The sequence below is a fragment of the Ursus arctos genome, unplaced genomic scaffold (genome assembly GCF_023065955.2).
Source record: "Ursus arctos isolate Adak ecotype North America unplaced genomic scaffold, UrsArc2.0 scaffold_18, whole genome shotgun sequence".
In the NCBI taxonomy this organism is placed as follows: Eukaryota; Metazoa; Chordata; class Mammalia; order Carnivora; family Ursidae; genus Ursus; species Ursus arctos.
In genome coordinates, this window is record NW_026622852.1 from 50473586 (window position 1) to 50495130 (window position 21545).

The 21545-nt window shown below is 61.7% G+C and overlaps 1 protein-coding gene across 1 annotated transcript; it reads left to right on the plus strand.

Moving 5' to 3' along the window:
• The first annotated feature begins 251 nt into the window (after window positions 1-251).
• ADGRD2 (adhesion G protein-coupled receptor D2) lies at window positions 252-20271 on the plus strand. Its single transcript, XM_044389517.3, has 24 exons — window positions 252-287; window positions 669-732; window positions 1066-1278; window positions 1595-2236; window positions 2649-2747; window positions 3114-3199; window positions 3473-3754; window positions 5171-5282; window positions 5976-6110; window positions 6608-6731; window positions 7156-7274; window positions 8944-9098; window positions 10321-10424; window positions 10620-10722; window positions 11002-11155; window positions 11666-11799; window positions 11886-12001; window positions 12868-12988; window positions 17062-17103; window positions 17217-17270; window positions 17353-17467; window positions 18048-18106; window positions 18422-18452; window positions 19745-20271. The coding sequence occupies exons 1-24, from the start codon at window positions 252-254 to the stop codon at window positions 20269-20271; spliced, it is 3627 nt and encodes a 1208-aa protein (XP_044245452.3).
• Window positions 20272-21545: the final 1274 nt, after the last annotated feature.

Here is a 21545-nt window from a genome sequence, read left to right on the forward strand (position 1 = left end):
TTCCCCAGCTGTGGTCCTAGAAGGGGCTCCTGGAGACCATCCTTTTGTATAAGTAAATGTCAAGTAGATGTACCCAGCCCACCCTGGGCTCCCAGCCCAGTAAGGTCCAGGAGCCAAACACGGGGGAAGATGACAGAGGGGGTAGTAAGGCAGGACGCTGAGCTACTTTTCTTTGCTTTTTTCCTTCCTCAGTCCACAGTGGCCACATCTGTGACCCTTGCTGTCCCTCACCTGCCCCTGCTGGCTCCAGAATGGCCTCCTGGCGTCACTGCCTCCTCTACCTCCTGGTACCTGAAACTGGGGGACGGGGGAGGGTGGGGTGGCAGCCAAGGGGACTCAAAGCTGCTGGGTTCCAAGTGGGCACCTCTGAGGTCACTGCGAAGGTCACACGACATAGGTCTTTGGCAATGATAATAGAATAAAAGCTTCCACTGGTGCCGCACCTTTTATGTTCACTCATCAGCTTGTTTATTCCTCACATGGTGGGGGGCGGGATGGAGGACTGGACAGGCTCAAGGCAGTGAAACGCCCTGCCCAAGATCCAGTCTGGGTGGGACTTGAACCCAGGTCTGACCCCAGAGCTTGCAGCTTCCCATGCATCCTGCCAGAGCACACAGTAGGTATTCAATAACTGACCTGACCCAGCCCCGACCTGTCTTTTTTCTCAGATAAGGAGTCTCTCTGGGACCCCCTCCAACTCACCAGCTGAATCAAGGAGCTCCTGGGTCGCAGGTTGGTATGAGGGCCCCAGAGGGGCTCCCCCTTCCCCCAGCTCTGCCAGTCTATGGTCCACCTGGTGCATTGGCCTCTAAAGCAAAAGAAGGGAGGAGATGCCATTTGGTTCAGCCCCATCATCCCGGGCCCCGGGCTGAAGGTTTCACTCGTGTCCATCTTCTTCTTGCCACTATACACATGACAAAACAGGCTCAACAAAGGGCTAGACCCACAGGTCACAGAGCACTCAGCCCTGAATGACTCCTGGCTCAGTGTCCACAGCCCACCCCACCCCAGGGGTCACATGCCCACACACTGCTCTCCCACACTATCTGTCCTCTGACCCTGCAGCTCCAGTGCGCCCTGGGGAGGTAGTGGCGACTGCAGATGGGGTGTGCAAGTTTCCAGGGCAGCAGCTGAGCTGGTGGCAGGCTCAAGAGTCTTGTGAGCAGAGGTTTGGCCACCTGGCACTCGCACCTCCAGCTGGGGTCCTTGCTCCACGGCTGCCCAACCCCATCTGGGTGCGCCAAAAAGAGGCCCCTCTTCGGAGACCCCCGAAAAGGCGTGAGTGTGGGCCCAGGGCCTGGGAGGAGGAGGCAGGGGGACAGAAGCTTTGGCGACCTCCAGAGTTGGAGCCCATAGTAGCAGTTCTCCGGGTCGAGCCCAGAAGACTTCCCCCCATCACATCTCCAGGTTCCCTTGTCCTGTACTAAAACAGAGGGTTGACAGCCTGGGTATGGGCACTGGAGCCCCCATTTCTTCCTTCCCAATAGAGGGAGATACCCCAAAGCCCAGAAGGGGCCCTATACCTGCGCCGGTGGGTAGCCAGAGAATATGCGCAGCTGGGGTCACTGAGGCCCCGACCCGCGTGTCCCCGCAGGCGCGCTCACCACGGCCGCGCTGGTGTTCGGGGAGCGGACCGCGGACAGGGCAGCAAGGCTGCGGACGCCCCTGCCGGCGCTGGGGGCGCTGACTGCGTGCGCGCACGTGCAGTGGGACGCCGCCTCGCCCGACATGGCCGCGCTCTTCTCCCTCGCCGCGCCTGCGCTGGCCAACGCGCTACAGCTGCGCGCCTTCGCCGAGCCGGGCGGCATCGTGCACGCGGCGCTGGTGGTGCGCGGCCACCACGCGCCCTTCCTCGCCGCCTTCCGCGCCGACGGCCGCTGGCACCACGTGTGCGCCACGTGGGAACAGCACGGCGGACGCTGGGCGCTGTTCGCCGACGGGCGGCGGCGCGCCGGGGCGCGGGGACTGGGTGCCGGCCACCCGGTGCCGGCAGGCGGCATCCTCGTGCTGGGCCAGGATCAGGACTCTCTTGGCGGAGGCTTCTCGGTGCGCGATGCCTTCAGCGGCAACCTCACCGACTTCCACCTGTGGGCTCGTGCGCTGAGCCCCGCGCAGCTGCGCCGGGCGCGAGCCTGCGCGCCGCCACGCGGCGGCCTGCTCTTCCGCTGGGACCTGGGCGCCCTGGACATCACTCCCTCGTTGCTGCCGCCCCTGCGGGTGCGCCTTCTCTGTCCGAGTACGCCCCGCCCCGCCCCCTGGCTGCTAAGCCCCGCCCCACCTCTCGGCTCAACGCCCCGCCCCCTGGCTCCTGTAGGCTCCCTTCAGAGCTCGAGCTTGCGACCCAGACCCAGCCCACCTCTTGCGAACCTGGCCACGCCCAGCTCTGGCCACGCCCTCCCCAAGCAGGGCGGGCAAATGTCCAGTCCCAGTAGCTTGAGTAGGCTCACCCGCTAGCCCCCTTGCCTTTAGCGGCCTTGTGCTGGCTGCAGCGCCTTCACCCGGGTTCCCACGTCGCCCCCTAACTTGGGGGCTTTGCGTCCTGGCCCCCTAAGGTGTACAGATGCCTTCAAGGCCCGAACAGGCCGGTGGGTCACGGGGGCTGCTGGGGAGCCAGGATACAGCCCTGACACCTGTCCCATCCCTGCCAGTGCCCTCAGAGGAGTGCCCTACATGGAACCCAGGATCTCGTACGGAGGGCTCTTTGCTCTGCCTTCAACCACGGCCCTTCCTCTGCTGCTACCGAACAGGTGTGCCCTGGCAGTGCCCAGGGCTCTGCTGAAGGGAGAGCTGGGTATGGAGCCGTGTAGGCCAAGGGGGAGTGAGCAGTTGGCACAAACTGGGAATTCAGAATCTTCTCAAAGTCTCAGGGCCTCCACGGAGCCCAAACTACAGGACGGGGCGGGGGGGCCAAACAGACCCGGAGGTGAATCCCTGCTGTGTGTCCTTGGGCAAGTGATTTGGCCATTGTATGACTCAGTTTCCCCATCTAGAACATTGTAAGGCTCCAGACACACAGCTGTCAAAATGCTCTTCCTCCCTAAGCAGCAAACCGTGGGTGGAGCCCCTCTGGGCCATGTTGCTCAGGACCCGGCCTGGCATCCCCTCCTTTGCAGAAACGTACCAGCGGCTGCAGGACGCCCAGTCATGGCCTGGCCAGGATGTTATCAGCCGAGTCAATGCCTTGGCCAACACCATTGTGGTGAGTCCCCCTTCCAGGGGGCTGAAGAGTCTGGGGACACTATGGGTCACCTCCCTGCACCTCGGTTTCCTCACCTATAAAGGGGACACCCACCTAATGTGTCTTCAGCAATTAAGGGTTGCTCATATTCCCTATTGGGAGCCCTTGAGAGCTGGGGGCTTGTGATACGTTTGACATGGGCCCACCAGGAAGACCCTAGCGGGGCCCAAGTGTGACCCCTGGGAGATCCCTCCTAACAGCCAGACCGGCCGTAAGTGGCTGCTCTGCCCACAGCTCCTCCCGGACCCTCTCTCTGAAGCCCACGGACACCTGTCACTGGCTGAGGCCTCCAGCTTCCTGGGTATCCTGGAGAGAGTCCTGGCAAAGGAGGCCGCTCCCCTGGGCCCGGCTGCGCTGCTGGCCATCGTGCACTTCCTGAAGAGGGTGACAGCCCTCGGGGCTGGGGAGCCAGAGCCCTTAACAGGACCCTGGGAGCAGCTAGGCCAGGGTGTCATGTCCGTGGCCAGCCTGGTCCTGGACGAGCAGCTGGCTGGCACGTGGCTCTCAGTCAGCGAGGTGAGGCTGGCAGGGCTGGGGAGGGGGGGATGGCGGGGAGGCCTGGGCTCCAGTTCCAGCCTTGCCTCCGGCTTGTTGTGTAGCCACGGGCCAGTCAGCACCGTTGCTGAGCTCCATCTCTCCATCCATCAAAAGAAGCTCCTCTTTAAAAAAAAAAAAAGATTTTATTTGTTTATGAGAGAGAGAGAGAGAGAGCGAGAGCACACAAGCAGGGGGAGCAGCAGAGGGAGAGCGAAAGCAGGCTCCCTGAGCAGGGAGCCTGACGTGGGGCTTGATCTCAGGACCCTGAGACGCTTTAACCAACTGAGCCACCCAGGTGCCCCAGAAGCTCCTCTTTTATCTATTATAGAAGTTGAACTTCCACACACAACCACTCTTGAATAATAGTTTCTGCAGATGAAAATAAGAGCCACTAATCAATAAAGACCTCCCCCATATCCAGGAATCTGGCGACCCCCCTAAGAGGGAGGCCTTCTGTGCTGAGTGTTCGGCCATCGTGTCTTCCAACACAGCCCAGACGCTCAGGAGAACAGGAGAGATGCTCTCCAGATGGCACGGGGGTGGGAACCGTCCTTTGGCGGAAGTGGCTGTTGGCTCGGGAGTGACCGGCCTAGAGAAAGGAGAGAACGAGGGGTCATAGACATGGCGTGAAAGTCTCTGGGGCAGAAAGGACAGAGATGGTACCACGGCAGCCCGAGAGGCCAGAACGGGTCCTGGGCTTGGGGATAGGCTGGAGAGGGCACCACGGGGGAGCCTGTTTCCACGGAGTGGTCCCCCTGGGGACGTGAGCACCCATCCTGGGAAGGGTGTGGACCCATGTTTGACTGGGGGTCTGAGGCACTGTGGTAGAGAGGCTAGGAAAAGCTGGGCTCTGAACCCTGGTTTTCTTCCCTGGAGAACAGGGATGATCCTGCCGGCCCTGCTGAGGCCGTGAGAGGCGGAAACGGGCGCAGCGATGGCCCGCCTAGCCCAGGGAAGTTGTCCCATTACTGCACGCCTCCCCTGCCCGTGCTGGGCCTCGGCCCCCCCATGGCTTCTCTTTTGGAATCTAAAGATTGAGCACCTTTTGTAGGTCTAGCGCTGAACCAGACCAAAGAAGGGAGAGGCACGAACCCACGTTCAGAGTGTGTGGTTGGAAACGACCGGCCGGCAGACCCGGGACCCGGGGAGGCCTTCGCCTGGGCTAGGCGGTGATGTGGCTCAGGAGAGGCTTGCAGAGGTCAGAGGAGGCCCATCGGGCCGGGCCTCAGACACCAGCCTGAGGACCCAGGACTTGCTCCTGGAGGCGCTGAGGAGCCCCTGAGCTCCTGGAGCAGGCAGGCCGCTTCACGGATCTCTGGGGATGTGCTCGCCACAGCGGGCAGAGCGGGCGGCAGGGGGCGGGGCGGGAGGGAGCTGAGATGCGGCTCCTGCCAGGTGGTCAGCGGCCCCATGGCCCTGGTGGCAAGTGTACAGCGCCTGGCGCCCCTGCTGAGCTCCGTGCTGACGTCCCAGCAGCCCCGACTGCACATCCAGCACCCCCGAGCCGGTGAGCCTGCTCGCCACCCATCCCGCACAGCTGGGCCCCGTGTGCGGCCCAGGCTCAGAGGTCTCTCCTCGGCCTCCGTCACTTCCATTCTGTTTCCTGCCTGTGGCCGCGCCTGCCCTCCCTCCAGATGCCCTCTCTCCCCTGACCTCCTAGCGGACTCCTATCTGTCCTTCTGAACCTTGCTTGGGCATCACCTCCTCCAGGAAGGCTTTCTGGTTTTAGCTGTCTCCTGACAGTTCCTCCTTCTGCCGTCACCCCAGTGGCTTGACATATCTCTTAGTGCCTTTGTGGTAATGACATCATTCCTCCTGAAGCTCTCTGAGTTTCAGGACCATTTCTGAGTCATTTCTGCATCTCAGGCCAGACCCAAACACACACTCAGTGAGTGTTTGTAGATTGACCGGGGCTCATAGGGTGGAACTTTGGCAAAACCTGTGTCCTTTGGGTGCCCAGTGGTTTCTGGTGGCACATTGATATTCGGGTCCTGGCCCCCAGGGACCTGCTTCTCAGTGATCCCCTCCCCTGGACTTGAAGAAGTCAGACTTATCCTGGGCGAGGTGCTGAGCCTCTCTGAGCTGGAACAGTGGCCTGGCCCCGTGGCCGGGAGGGGGCAAGCCAACCCTGCCAGCGGGGCCAGCCCAGCAGAAAGACCTCCCTCCGGAGGTCCAGCCACCCAGCCCCGTTTGGTCCCAGGTCTGGAGGTGCAGAGCACACACTTGACGGAGGCCAGTACAGAGGGCTATGTGTTCACGATGCCCCGCGGGCACCCGGAGGGGCCCGGCCACATCCGTATCCCCGCCGGTGAAGTGAAGCGGCTCCTCGGGAAAGGTGGGTAAGGAGGGTGGGGTGGGGTGGGTCCCTCGTGGGGTCTGGGTCAGCCCTCATGTTGCTACCTCTGTGACTTTGAATAAGTCATCTCACCGTTCAGAGCCTGTTTCGTCATCTCTAACTGTCCTCTGTACATGCCTTGTGGGTTGTTAATGAGGTTACAAGCACTTGTCACAGAGTAGGTGTTCGCGGAGCCTCCTGCACTGAACCCCACACATTTCTTCTTGTAAGTGGGTGGTGGAGGGAGCCGCCACCCTTGCTGCCATCCGGGGACATGGGGCCAAGGGCCTTAGAGCTGCCACGTTGAGCACATGAACCCTGGCTGGTTGGAATTCCAGTTCGACCACTTATGAACTGTGTGATCTTTGGGAAGTCAATTCATCTCTGTGAGCCTCAGTTTCCCTATCTGTAAGGTGGGCAGAGCACCTCCCTTGGGCCAACCCGTGGCACTTGCTCAGTCACAGGGTGGGGTCTTGGGCCCCCTCCCACTTAGCCAGGCCTCTCCGGAGTCACCATGATCTGCAGCTGGTTCAGCTCGAGTGTCTTCCAGCACACCGCAGGGGAGCCTGGTCTAGAGCCCCAGGCCTCTGACCGCTCAGAAGAAACAAGAAAGATGCAGGGGTAAGTGGGCCCCACCCAGTAGGCTGCTGAGGGCCTAGATCCCCTCCCCAGGGAGGGCTGGGCCTCCATCCCATCCCAGAGCCCTCATTCTGATAGGCAAATCTGCCTTTACCAGGACCAAACCCTCCCCGTCCCCAGCACACACAACATCTCTGGGCCTTTCAAAGGCGTGCCGCTGGAACCTGGCTTGACGACTGTCTGGGGGCCTGGCTTCAGTGCTGAGACTCAGGGAGAAGACAGGGCTTACTGAGTTTGTAGCAAGTCCCCAAGGCGAAACTGGAACCCGTGTGCCCTCATTCCAAGCACAGCACATTTCCTGATGTTTCTTTGGACACAGAGGGTATCCTCTCCCCATCTCCAGGCCAGTCACGACCTCTCCTGCACAGCCAGCTGGTGGCCTTAAAAGCTCTCTCTCTCCCCGCAGGTTTCTAAGCACCCAGGTGGGCTCAGCCATCATCTCCGCTGAGGTATGGGATGAAACCGGGGAGGTCAGCACGGCCGTGACCTTTCACCTGCAGCACCAGGCCCAGGTACCGGGGGCGGGTGCTTCTGGGAACTGCCACCCCACTACACTTAAACCTGGTTGGCATCCCCCTACCCCAATATTCATTCCTTTAAACCAAGGTCTAAAAACGTTCAAGAAAAATACTCATTCACAAGCCACGCCATCATCGTCCAGGGAACGGAAAGGGGAGTGGTCTGTGACACACTTTATGCTGCGTGCCTTACATAAGTGACGTCCATGTACTTCTCCAACTGCCCACTAGACATAGGCAAAAAGTGAGCTTGGCGGAGGGGCGGGGATGGGCCCCAGCTTGTAAGCGGCGGAGCTGGGATTTCATTATAGGCATGCGGGACTCGAAACACTGGTGGTCCCCGTTGGAACATCCAGGGACACGTGCAGAGGCCTGCACGGCAACGTGCTCCTGACAGCTGGGACAGCCTAAGTGCCCAGCAAGGGGGTATGCGCAAAAAGCCACACGCAGCTATACCCTGGAAGAGCCCGCTAGGGTTATGCAGGAACAGGTCTTTTTCTATAAACTGATGTGGAATCCCAGAATTATATAAACCATATGTATGCATTTTTTTATATAAACGGGCCCCTACTATGCATGGTGATGTGCAGCTTTTCTCTTTATTGAGCAACGTATCACGGAGCTCTTTCCTTGCCGGGAGATAGAGACCTGTCTGTTCATCTCAGCAGGTGCAGAACATTCCAAGAGGGCCGAGGCACAGTGGTTTAACCGCTCCCCGAAGGATGGGCATTTAGCTCATTCCCAGTATTTCAGTATTATACATGATGTTAGCATGCAAGCCTCCCCCTCCCTCCCCTCCGCTTCCCCACTGGCCTTTTTTCCCACCTCTTCACCCATGACTCACGCTAGGCAATCCCTGGTCCCTCCAACTCAGAGGCCTCAGCTTCCCCCTGCATCCTCCTGGTCTCCCTCTCCTCTCCATACGCGTTCACACACCTGCCCCGTGCCCCGATACACACTCACACACCTGCCCTGTCCCTGTGTCCTGCCCTCAGGCCTTCCCGCAGAAACTGGCGGAGCCTGTCTGTGCTTTCTGGAACTTCAGTATCAGGTGAGTTTCCACTTCCAAGTTCTTTAAATAAGGCAATTTGGTGTTCTTTTTTTTTTTTTTTTTTTTTTGAAGCCATCCATTCCGCTTGAGGATGAGGTGTGTTTTTGTCTCCAATCACCACCTGTCTTGCCTCAGGCCCTTCCCCAGCTCCAGCACAAGCTGGAGCAAGAGAATCTGTTACCGAGGAGGTCGTAAGCTCCCCGTCATGGGAGATATGCAAGCTCACTCTGTGGGGCGCCCAGGAAGAGACTAATCTGTCAGATAGGTGTTAGACTTGATGATATATCCAAGGCCAGGGCCCTTGGGCATTTGAAGGAGCAGAGGAGGGTCAGAGATGAGCCCCAGCTCCCTGCTCTGGATCCTTAGCTCGACATTAATCACTGTAGCTCAGTAATGAATGCAATTAATCAGTTGTAATCACTGGTATTGGCCGCATGGCCCCCTATCATCCCTGAGAGTGTTAGTGCGTTTTACAGATGGGAAACTGAGGCCCGGGGAGGGACAGAGTCTTGCCCAAGGTCACAAAGCTGGTTAGAGGCAGAGCAGTGATGGGCCCCAAGCTTTGGAGAGAGGCTTTTTCCTGCTTGCCACCTACCCCCACCCCCACCCCCCACCCCATTTCAAGAGCCCTTCTGTTCCCTACCCTCCCCCAGCCCGGACACAGGGGGCTCCTGGGCCACTACTGGCTGCTCCGTGGCCACCCTTTACGAGGACTCTACCGCCTGCTTCTGCAACCACAGCACCAACTTCGCTGTCCTGCTGCAGGTGTATGACGCCCAGGTGAGTCCCAGAGCGGCAGGGTCGGGAGGGAGGAGTGGGGGAGGATGATGTAGGAACCAAGTCTCAAAGAATGACCAGGAGCTGAACAGAAAGGCATTCCCAGTGGAGGGCTAGTCCCAGCAAAGGCAAGGAGACTAGAAATGGCAGGCAGCCTCAGCACATTCGAGAACTTCTATGTGTCTGGAGCTCCCCTTGCCAGGCCCAGGAGTGGAAGAAGATGGAGGGACAAGGGGCAGGGGTCAGATCCCAGAGCCCAGGGCGCCCATGCGCTCAGATGGCGATTCTGTCGGCAGAGGACCGACACGAACGTGTTCCGCAGGAGCTGGATTTACCCCGAGGGTGCCCTCCGGTGCCAGAAGCGAGCTGGAGGGGCAAAGAGCAGCGAGGGGTCTGCGGGCAGAGGGCGGGGGTCCAGCCCTGGGGGGACGGCGGGACTGAGGGAGGAGGAGGTGGTCCCAGACAGAGGCCGGGGCAGCCAGGGGATGAGGGACGTCATCTCAGAGGGCACAGGAGGGTAACAGGGTGGGGCAGGCCATGGGGCTGAGGGCGTCGGGGTGGGAGAGGTCTCAGCTAGAGAAGAAGAGCCCATGGGTAAAGCCGTGGCTGGGATGAGGTCAGAAGGAACAGGAGACCGAACCACAGGAGGCCCCTGGGGGGACCCAGCATTTACACCCAGTTCCAGGAGAAGAGCAGGACAGGTGTGCTCACTGGAGCTGGCGAGGGACTCGGGGTGGTCACTTGCTAAGAGACTGAGAGAGACAGGGCCAGAGGCTCAGAAATGCCAGGGCCCTTGGCATTTGGGGAGCACACTAGAGAAACATACCATCAGACACACTTGTCCTGTAAAAACAGGGCATGGCCATGTTTGCACGTTGGCTCCATGCCCCCTCAGTGTGGGGGGGGTTGTCCTATGCCATCCCCTCCCTGTGGCTGCATCGGGCACCTCATCCAGGGCTCTCAGGGGCTGTGGAATCAGTGACAGCTGGACCAATCAGGACCAGGTTAGGGAGAGGCAGCAGGAGAGGACATGCAAATGCTCTCTTATTAAGTGCCTGCTGTATGTAAGCCTAGCCTCGCTGGCTGGTGCTGCGGCCATCCCTGCTTCACCGCAGACAAGGAGGCTTGGGGAGCCTGGCTGGACCGGGACGGGGTGAGGTCTGGTCTGCTCAGGTCAGGGCGGTGACGAGGTTGCTGTCCTCTGGGGTCTTCGGCCCTCCCGCAGAGGAGCGCTGAGGAGGAGTCGCTGCTGAGGACGCTCTCGTTTGTGGGCTGCGGTGTGTCCTTCTGCGCCCTGGCCACCACCTTCTTGCTCTTCCTGGCAGCCAGGTGAGTCGAGCTCCGGTCATGTCCATCCTTATCCCAGGAGACCCTGGTCCGGGGTCTCCATCAGGGCTGGGGGCCCCCTGTGGAGCTGCCATCTCTGTCCCCATTAGCTCACCCACGGGGACCCAAGCAGGCAGCGGCTGATAGCGGGTGGGGGCTGCTGGTGGTGTCCTTGTTGACGGACTCCTGCCTGTCCAGGGTCCCCAAGTCAGAGCGAACCATGGTCCACAAGAACCTCACCTTCTCCCTGGCCTCTGCTGAGGGCTTTCTCATGGCCAGCGAGTGGGCAAAGGCCAACAAGGTGGGTACCCAGCAGTGTGCTTGTGAGCTCAGGGGGGACCAGACTTTTCTGGGTTGCCTCCCACATTGGCTCCCTTCACTTGGCTCCATTTCCTGGGGGGAGCATGGCCCAGAGATGAACAAAGGCCCAGAAGGGTGGAGGTGGGCCCAGGGCACAGCCCAGAGACCTTCCCCTCTGATCCCTCCTTGGGTTGGTGATGCTGGGCGTGAGCATGGGACCCAGAGCAGGGCTACGCCCACAGCTGGCCTTGCTGGGGCTCGGCCACCCTCCTGCCCACAGGTGGCTTGTATGGCTGTCACAGCCGTAATGCACCTCCTCTTTTTGGTCGCATTCTCCTGGATGTTGGTGGAGGGCCTCCTGCTGTGGAGCAAGGTGGTGGTCGTGAGCATGCGCCCGGGCCCCAGGATGACACTCTACTACGCCACAGGCTGGGGTGAGCCCCTCTGCTCCCCGCTCCTGCTCTGTTCTCAACCCTGCCTTGTGCAGCCTCTTGCTGCCCAACACCGCCCGATGCTCATCTCCACCAGGCACCCCGCACCCGCCTCTGACACGAGCTCAGCTGGCTCAGCTCTGTCACCCTCCAGCTAACCCAACCCCAGCCCATCCGTCGCCTTCCCCTCCAACTACATCAACTCCCCACCGCTAGCACCGCCTCCCTGATCCGTGGCCTAATGACCCCCCTGCCAGTCACCACCCTCCATCTCCACTGACTCCCACCCCTAAGCCCTCAGCTCCGTCCCAGATGTCCCGCTCCCCAGCGACTCGGGGCTCCAAGGCCACCCCAGAAGGATCAGGCCCACCCAGCCCCCTGCCCAGATCTCCCCGTGCCTACCAGTGCACTGCTGTCGTGGGACAGCTGTAGGTGCAGCTCTGGGGTAGGGGCCAGGTTCGGGGGAGGACAGGCTGCGAGGCATGGTCCCGAGGGCACTCATTCTTCTCCTAGGTGTGCCTGTGGCTATTGTGGCCGTCACCCTGGCCCTGTTCCCCCGTGACTACGTGGCCGCCGGGCACTGCTGGCTCAATGTGCACACAGACGCCATCTGGGCCTTTGTGGGGCCTGTGCTCTTCGTGCTGACTGTGAGCGGGGAGGTCTGGGGGCCTGGCGGGGCAGGTCACGCTGGGGCAGGGAGAGGCCCTTTCAGCCACTGATGCCCGGTCTCCAGGCCAACACCTGCATCCTGGTCTGCGTGGTCATGGTCACGGTGTCCAGCGCCCGCCGCCGAGCCCGCATGCTGAGCCCACAGCCCTGCCTGCGGGAGCAGGTCAGGATCCAGACATGGTGAGGCCCAGAAGCGGGAGACTCAGCGGATGGGAGGCTCAGCGGATGGGAGCCTGTGCGCGTCCGTGGTGGCAGGATGTGGTCCTGAGGCCATGTGTGTTCACGGGTACAAGGCTACACCTGAGTATATGCGTGCACATGCATCCCTGCTTGTGTGTGCACGCACGCATGCGTGTGGCCATGGGTGGGCAGGGGCCATGTATGTCACCTGCGGGACGGTCATCAGTCCTAAGTGTCGATGAGTGGGAGGGTATAGAGACACGAGCCGCCGTCCTGCGGGCTCAACGTACTGATGGCACGGATGGCCTGGTAGGGACAAGGTAGGGGAGACCCCCAGATCAGGCAGTCCCCAGAAGTTCAGGTTCAGAGTGAGGATTTAGGTCCCTACCCCTGCAAGGACTCCTGTCACTCTCCAGGGCCATGTCCTGCTGAAAGGAGGATCCCCCTGGCCTTCCTCTTGCCTCCATCCTGTGCCAAGGGCAGGGCAACCCAAGCCAGTGGGTCCCCGAAAAGCCAGGGAGCCCCAGGGGTCCCTGAGAAGGGAAGACTTTGGACTCCACACCCCCTGGATCCACGGCCCAGTCCTTAGCCCTCCCTGTGGACAGCCACCACTTCTTCTGAGCCAGGATTGGGACTGGTGCCCCATCTCCCCAGTGCCACTGCCCCTGCTTCAAACCACTTCTGGGCCTGAGAAGGGACAGCCAAGTCCAGCTGAAGATTCCAGCTACACCTAAGTCCTGAGCAGCGGTCCCCGGTCTGCACCTTGGACCCCTCCCCAGGCACCGCCCACACGCTGCCCTACCCAGCAGCCTGCAGGGGCTCCTGGGCCACGCCCGCCTCACTCAGCCCTGCCTGCTCTCCTGCAGGGCCACGGTGAAGCCAGTGCTGGTCCTGCTGCCCGTCCTGGGACTGACCTGGCTGGTCGGCGTGCTCGTGCATCTCAGCCCGGCCTGGGCCTACGCCGCCGTGGGCCTCAATTCCTTCCAGGTACTTCCAGGCCCTGGACCATCTGGGACCAGGGTTCTGACATGCAGTAGAGCTCAGAGGGAGTGACTGGTTTGTCAGGAGATGGGAAAAGGAGTGTCCTCTCCATCACGGGAGTCACCAACAGCGACCAGGGGACATTGTTAAGAGGCAGGAGGGTGAGGGCAAGAGTGGGAACCAAGCCTCGAATCGAAGAGGCTGCACATCAGGGAGGATTTTGTGCCCATTTTCCAGTCGAGGGAGCTGAGGTCCAGATACTCAGGGCTGTGGCAGAAGCTCCAGGTCTCTGACTGGTGCTAGAGCGACCTCAGGCCTCAGCAGGAAGCCAGGGATGGGGCGCAGGACGCCTGTGACCTGTCCCCTCGGGATCAGTGGGTGGCCAGCTGTGGGGCGGCGTTCGCTGCATTGGCGAAGACAGCAGTTAGGAAAGGGTTTGGTTAGGAGGACAAGGCTCAGCCCACAGAAATGAGGCAGGAACAGTGGGGCTGCAGGAAGCCTCCTGTGTGCCTGTCGGGTCCTGTGTCTGGGAGCCACGGAGAGGGGTCAGACTAGGTCTTTGTCCTCAGGGGGTTTGCGATCCTGTGGGGGCCCAGACATAGACACAGACAGGCACAACCCAGGGGCCTGGGTGCTGGGACGGAGGTTGGTCCAAGAAGGGCCTTCCCCTCAGCCTTCCTGGTGCCCCCAGCACTGCCTCCTCTGTCGACACATCCTCCTCCCAGCTCCTGTCAGGGCTGAGAAAGGGGGTGGCTCAGGGAGGGACAAAGAAAGCTCAGGAAATGTACAAATTCTGTCCACGGTCCCTGTGTCCCAGAGCTCCTCCTGAGGACCTTCCCTCCTCTCCTGGGATGAAGGGGCCCGAGGCTGTTAGGCACTTAGATGCCCCGGTGCTCTGACCCCGGGACAGGCTCGTGTTTGTATCTCCGAACGAGCCTTACCCATGGGGAAACAGACCCTGCGAAGCCGTTGCCCAGGGCCTCGTGGTAGGAAGGAGCAGTACGGGGGCCCAAGTCCGGAGTCCGTGTTCTCAGCCAGCTGCACAGGGCCTGGCTTATTCCTGGAAGAGCTGCGGAGATTGCAGGGGGTGGCGGGTGCGGGGGCAGAGTTGGGGTCAGCAAAGGCCCGACCCGGTCACTCATCCAGATGTTCGCCGAATGCCTAGGAGGTGCCAGGCCCCGGGCCCTGCTCGAGGCAGTGGGGACAGAGCAGGCAAGGAGGCCGCAAAATGCCGTGTTCTTGTGGGGCCGAACACGGCCAAGGCCAGGTGTGAAGGGTGGGGGGGCAGGGAGCAAGGAAGGGTGCAGAAGGGACTACCAGGTCTCGGCCCACATCGCCTTCTCCCCCTGGGCCGTGGGGATGCTTTACTCTCGGCCAGGCGTGGGAGTGGAGAGAGGAAAGAAGGCACCGCTGCTGGGGGAGCATAGAGGCCATGCCCAGAGAGGGGCCCAGAAAATGAAGAAAAACGGGGGTTCCAGCTATTCTCAAAGAAGCTTGGCTCCCCGAGACCTGCGTGGGCCTGAGCAGTGGGGGCGGAGGGCAGCACCGCACCCCTTCCCGGACACAGAGGAGCCCTTCCTCCAGCCCCACGCTTCCAGAGCATCCTGGGTTCAAACGTGGGCCCTGCCTGGTTAGCCTGCGACCCTGCCTGGGGTGCCCCCAACCCCCTCCAGTGCTGGCCGCGACAGCAGCAGCCCACTGCCATGCAACCACTGCAGTGGCCCTCAGGTGGGCAGAGCCGCAGCCGTGGAGCCAGTGCCACCTCTCTGCCTCCCTCCCTCTGTCCCCCTCCCCATCCTTTCCTCCCCCCTTGTGTGGCTTCTTGGCCTGTCTCTGAATTTTCTCTGAGGTTCCTTCTCTGTCCCCTCCTCCGGCATGGCCCTCCTCCGGCATGGCCCTCCCCCGGCATGGCCCTCCCCCGGCATGGCCCTCCCCCTGTGTCTCCCTTTCTGTTGACCTCTGACTCCCCGGCTTTTGTCCTTGAGCATGACCCCTCTCCCCTTCCCAGTCAGCCGTAGACTTTCCTTGCCAACATCTCCTGGTGAAGGAGAGGAGAGGCTGTCCTGCGGGGTCAGATGGCGTGTGACCTGGGACCATCTCCAGGCAGGTCCCGCAGTCAGGCTGCCTTCTCTGGGTCCCTCCCCACGTCTGGCCTTTCCTCTCTTCTGTCTTCCATCCACCTGCCATCCCTCCCTGTCTTCCTCCCCCTGCCCACCTCCAGGTGTCCCTCTCTCACTGTGTCCAGGGCATCAGCTGGGCAGGACCTGCCCTCAGGACCGCCCTCCTTCCCTGGAGCAGGCCTGGGCAGAGGGACCGAACTCAGCGGGGCCTCGTTCGCTCTTCCTTGAGGGCTGATGTGGCTCCTTGGGGCTCCCGGGCCCGGTGGCGGGAGAGCCACGCTTCCAACCAGCTGGGGTTCCCGGGCCTGAGTCCTGTTGGGAGGCCCGCACAAGTTGAAACAAGCCTCAGCTTCCACATCTCTGTACAGGGGATCCTACTCTCCACGTCACGGGATCCTTGTGGGGTTCAACAGAGGTGGTATTTGCAAAGGGCAAAGCACCACACATGGCACACCCAGGAGCCCTGGGAGCGTGAGCAGATCTGTTGCCTCCAGGCGCTCTGGGCTGGCGCTGGGCTGCATCCTGGAGAGAGCGTGCCCGTGTGTGGGAGCCGGGAGCCGCCTTGGGGGGCCTCAGCCTGAGGGAGAGACCAACACCAAAGCCCACGCCCAGGGCGTGGCATGATGGAGGCCAAGACGAGCTGGGGACAGAGGAGCCACTTGTGGGGAAAGGCAGAAAGAGTGCTCCCTGGAGGGAGTGATTCTCAGCTAATTCCCAAACTCAATGAGAGAGAAGAATGTTTTAGGTCAGGGGAGCATGGTGGGACCCAAGGGAGACATGAAGCGGGGACACGTGAGCCAGTGAGAAATGGGACAGGAGGAGACGTGGGGGCCAGACCATGCAGGGTCCCCCGAGCTGTTGTAAGGAGCTGGGATGTGATCCCAGGAGTGCCAGGGAGCCTCGGAGAATGTTAGGCAGGGAGGTGCTGGTGGGGTTGGGGCGGGATTTGAAAAGCTGCCTTTGTTTGGGTGTGAGGAGCTGGTAAAAGGCTGCAAGGGGAAGGCAGGCTGGCTGGAGTGGGGGTCTGGGGGGCACCAGGGTCTGTCTTAGGGTGGACGGTGGTACCAACCCAGTTAGGGCCTAAGAACCAGGGGGAGCAGTCAGGCTCTGAGGCTGAAGCTAGAAGGCCTCAAGGAGCCCTCTGGACCCCAATCTGTGTCCTCCAGTCCGAGCCTCAGGGCCGGGGCTGTTACCCGTCCAGGTAGAATCTGAGGAAGGCCTAGGCTCGAATGCCACCTGCTGGGTCACACTTTGGCCTGGGACTCCTTGCCCTGTTCCCTGCCTCAGGCCCCAGGGTCCCTCGCCATCAAACAGGAAGAATTAATCCACTCTCCTCCCCCCAGCATGGAGCTGCTATGAGGGTTGTCACCCCAAGTGTGATGGCACTTTGTGAGTGGCCGCGTCCTCACGTGTGTGGGCAGGAAGAGCCAGCTACGACCCAGCCACCAAGCTGAGTCCTTCACACACAGCAGGAGCTGAGTCCTGGCTTCCACTTTCTAGGGTGAAGAGACAAAGGGTCAGAGAGACACTCAGCTAGAGGCACAAATCAGCCCACATTCACACATCTGCTGTCCCAGGACTTGATTCAGCCGTGATTTCAGGAAGGTGTCCCTCCCCCCGCCCCCACCACCCACTCCTGCAGCCATGATGAGGCTGTGAGGATGGGGCAGGTTGGGGTGGGGGAGCACAGAGGGACAAGAGGGCAGAGAGGCTGTCTGGCGGCCAGAGGCTGAAGGCATGGGGTCAAGTGGGGCAAGCCCCTTCTGGTTCTCTGTGCCATAGAATGTCACAGATGTCCCCTCCCAAGTGCAGGAAGGGGGCAGGGCAGGATTTGTGTTCATCAGCCTGTGTCTCGGAATGTCTGGCTATCTGTGGGTGTGTCTCTGTCATGGCCTCAGGGCCAAGCTGGGGGGGGGTCCCAGGCAGTGACACCCACCCACATGCTGGGTCTGTCCCCAGGGGCCATATATCTTCCTGGTCTACGCTGCCTACAACAGGGAGGTGAGTCGGGGACACTGGCTGCTGGGGGGTGGGGTGGGCAGGGCTAACTTGCAGAGCACCTGGGGCTGGGGGTCAGGAGGGTCCGAGGCCTGCCCCCGATGCCCATCCCCCAGGTCCGGAGCGCCCTGCAGAGGATGACTGAGAAAAAGGCAACAGAGTCATTCACGGTGGGTGCGGGCACGTGGGGATCCTGGGACGGGAGGTCCCACTCACTGCCAGGATTCCAGTGCCCACACCCCTTCGTTTCAGGCCTGCTCCAGCCCCATAGCCCAAGGGTCCCACCCGAGGTCCCTGGGTCCCTGGGATGTGGCTCAGGACAACCCTGTAGCCTTGGCTCCAGCCCGAAGACACTTGGCTGTCAGAGGTAAGGCCACACCAGCCCCCAGTCTGGGTACTACCCAGAGCCTCAGTTTCCCCAGTGCTCAGGTAAAGCTGGGAAGGCAATGGCAGATCCTATTAGCCCATCTGAAAGACAAAAAGACTGAGGCCCAGGGAATTCTGCCAGCACAGGGCCTGGGGGATGGCTTAGAAATGGCTTATTTTTTCCCACCACCACCTGGGAACGGGGCCCCTGCTGCGCAGCGCAGAGGCAGGGCTTGCCCAGGGTCACCTTCCTGGGGTCTCCATGCAGATGGGGTTTACGGGTTCCCGAAGCCAGGTGGGTAGATGAGGTTCGGGTAGATGAGATAGAGCGTGGGCTAAATGACTTCAAGGCAGGCCAGGAGTTTCAGTCCCCGCTCCTAGTTCACCTGCTGTGTGCCCTTGGGCATGTTACCTTCCCTCTCTGGGCCTTAGTTTCTTCATCATTAATCTGTGGACTAAACCTTTGAGGGGATTCTTAAGGTCTTTGATAATGAGGTCCTGTCCAGGGCGGGAGAGCAGAGAGAGAGCTTCCTGCCTCACCCTCTGAAAAGTTCACCCACTCCAGTGTTTTTCTCCTATAGGGACCCACGGCCCCAGAATCCCCACAACCTTCTCCTCCATTGCAGAACCTGAGAGACCAGTGAGGCTGGGACAGGGGTGGCAGGGTCTTGCCAGGGGGCTAGAAAGTATGTCCCACAGGGTGGGGGAAACCACAGGGACTAGGGGAGGGTTCGGGGCAGGGGGCTTCCTCTGGGGATCCAAGGGGCCCCATTCCTCATTTACCAGGTGGTAGGGCCCCGGGAGCCGCTGGGAGGTGCTGAATGTGCAGGGGCAGAACCTGAATGCCAAGGCCACTGGGGGTGGGGGAGTCATCACCAAGGTCACCGAGGGCCCCCAGGGCAAGGGGGAGCTGAAGGAGTGGGGCCCTCTCCCCTGACATCCTCCTTGTCCTCAGGCTGTGGAGCTCACAGCATTCAAGGCAGCAGGTATGGCTCCCACCCCAGGGGGTTCCCTTTTTCCCCTGGGCACCTGGACACCCCCTTGGCCCCACTGCACCAGGATGGAAGCGATTTGAGAAGCGAGCCCACCTGACCTCCTGTTGGGCTGAAAGTCCCCCATGAGCACCCTGGCGGCCTGTCCGGAAGTGCAGGGGTCTTTGGGACAGGCGCGCTCAGGGGGTAGATTTGGGACCCCTTCCCAGAGCCAGTGCTGCAGGAGGGGCAGCGAGCAAGGAGCCTGCCTTCCTCTGTGCACCCCCTCTGTCTGGCCCCCCAGGCCCAGCCTCCTGGCCGCACCCCTCTCAGAGCCCCTGTCTTGATGCCTCGTGGGCCGAAAGGAGTTCCAAACCTGGTGAGAAGCACGTGCTTTCCTCGCAGGCCCAGTTCCCCCAACTGGAGGGCTGATGGGGGCCTGTGCGCAGCGGGGCAAGGCTGGGGCTGCCCCAGGCCCTGCTCACGGAGAGGACTGAGTCTGGGGAACTCAGCCCAGCCGAGGGGAGCCGAGGGGCCTCTGGCCACGGTCAGCCTCTCTCAGCCTGAGTCCCCCAGTCTTAGCGCACAGCTGACTGCAGGAGGGGCCGCCAGGCACTGTCCCGCCTCAACCCCAGGGATCCTTCCCAGCCTGGGCAAGAGGCCTGTTTGTGCGGCTCTAACCTGGGCTGGGTTCTCCGCTAAAGCCCTGCATTTGCTGACTCCTTTCATCTGGGGACCTGGGGAAAGTATCCTCCCGTGGAGCAGATGGGGAAGCTGAGCAGTGGCAGAGCTGGGGTCAGCTCCCACCCCACAGATGGGGAAACTGAGGCACCGGGGCAGTCACATAGGTGTAAGCCGAGGCATATTCGAAACCCAAGTCCTTAGGACCGCAGGCTCCCAGCGGGCCTCCTCCCCTGCCTGGTGTCCCGGTCCCCCGAGCCTCAGCTCCCCCTTCCGCAAAGTGGGCAGGAGGCGCCCCCTGCAGGCCAGCGCGCGGTGGGCCTTCCGCGAGGCCGACGGCGCCCCCGCTCCCGCGGGCCCCCAGCCTCCCGCCCCGCACCCTCGCCCCTCCCCCCACCCCCGCAGGCGCGGCGCCGGTGGGAACAAGAGCGGCAGAGGCGCCTCTGCGCTCAAGTGACAGCGCCTTTGTCTCTGCTGAATGGGTGCGTTGCTAAGGCCGCTCGTAGCAACGGAGCCGCTTCCACCTCGGCCCACGGGCGGCCCCACCCTCCGGACCCCCACCCTGCCTCGCCCTCCCTCCGGACGCCCTGGCCCCCCTCCCCCTCCGCACCCCACGACCTTCTCAGGTGGCCCGAGCACGAGGTGCGGGGGAGTGAAGGCTGCCAGCCCCGCGTCCCTCACGAGGCAGCCACCGCCCTACCTGAAAGCCCAGGGAAGCCTCTGGGCATCAGGTGTTGTTTGGGAGAAACTGAGGCTCAGAGAGGAGATGGGGGAGACTGCCCAGGGCCCCCCGGGCCAGAATCCGCCCCCCCAGGGCTTCCCCCAGCCTCAGTTTCCAGTCCCCTTCAGGGGGCCCCCACCACGCTTCTCCGCCAGCTCAGCCCAGCACCTTCCTCTCAGATTTCTAGAAAGAGTGCGTGCGGACTTTACTCCAGGCTCTGCGGGGGACCCCTGCCGGACGACCCCTGCCGGATGGACGGACGGCGGCCACCGCACCACCACCCACTGCCTGTGCCTCAGCCTCAGCCTCCGAGGCTTCCAGCAGGAGCCCTCACTGGTGCCCTGCGAACACGGCTGCGCCCCACAGCGCAGCCCCCCGAACTTCGTCCAAGATTGTCCCCCCCACACCCTTCCGGCCGCCTTGAAGTGCTGACAGCCCCGTGGTAGCTCGCCTAATAAATGGTACTACCCTGACCTGGTCCTCCCTGGGGGTCACCCTGGCCTGGGGAGGGGGACAGGATGCCAGGCTCTCTGGGAGGAGGGTGGGACAAGGGAAGAGGCCACTTTGGGACTCAAGACAGCTCCAGTTTCATCAACAATGTAGGCGCAGCCAACACTTACTAGCACCTACTGTGTACCTGGCTGGTACTGGGCCCTTGACTGCCTTAGTGCGGTGGGTCCTCACCTCAGCCCCAGGACCACCGTCACCCCTTTTGTACCGAGAAAGAAACAGAGGCTCAGAGAAGGTCTCCCCAGCCGGTAACATGGGGCTGGGGTGGCAGTCGCGGTGAGGGGAGTCACCCAGGCAGCCTGCTTAGACAAGGCACCAGGGTAGTTGGGACTGGGTATGACTGTATGATGGGTCATGCTGCGGGGACACCCCAACTCAGACTCTGGCTACGGGACCAGGTCCTGCCACTACTGACTCTGTGGGCAAGATTCTTCTGTGAGTCTGGGTCCCTTCTGAGGTAGAGCTGGTTTCAGGGCCGAGGGGAGCCTCGGTGTTAGGGCCTGGCACCAGGGTGGGCCCTGAGGTGGAAGCCAGGCGAAGGAGGGGCCCAGGGACTGCCAACACTGTCCTGCCGACCTCAGGCTGGCTCAGATGCTGCAGGGCCAGAGGACGCATGGCTGGGGAGCATCAGAGCAGCCTCCCTGGAGGAGGTGGGGCCTGGCTGCATGAGGAGCCCCGAGACCCAGCCAGGCACAAGTTGCACCCAGGTCTCCCTACAACCTTCTATGTCTCTGCCATTCTGGGCCCCACCTGGGTTGTCTGGGACGACATCTATCCAGGGGTGGTTGACCCATCATGCAAGTATAGGAGCCTGGGTACGTCATTCTGGGGATGGGGGCTGTCGAACCTTGCAAAGCCCATCATCTGTAGAATGGGGGACATCAGGCCCACCCCACAGGCTACAAGAGGGGTAAATGCAGTCTTGTGTGCTGCTCCCCGGGCCCAGCACATGTCGGAATGTAGGAGCGTCGGCCGTCTTCAGAGAAGGATGTGCAGGGGACTGGGGGGGGCACAGAACCCGCTGTGTAGAGGAAGGAGGTGATGTATAAGGCTTCGAAGACCCCCAGCAGAGACCGAAGCCAGCAGGTTTGGGGGTGGGGGAGGCAGCAGTGAAGACACAGCAGGGAGTAGGGAGGAGTGGCAGGCTGGGGACCACTGCTGAGGTTCCAGAAAACAAGGCACTCGGCCTGGCTGCC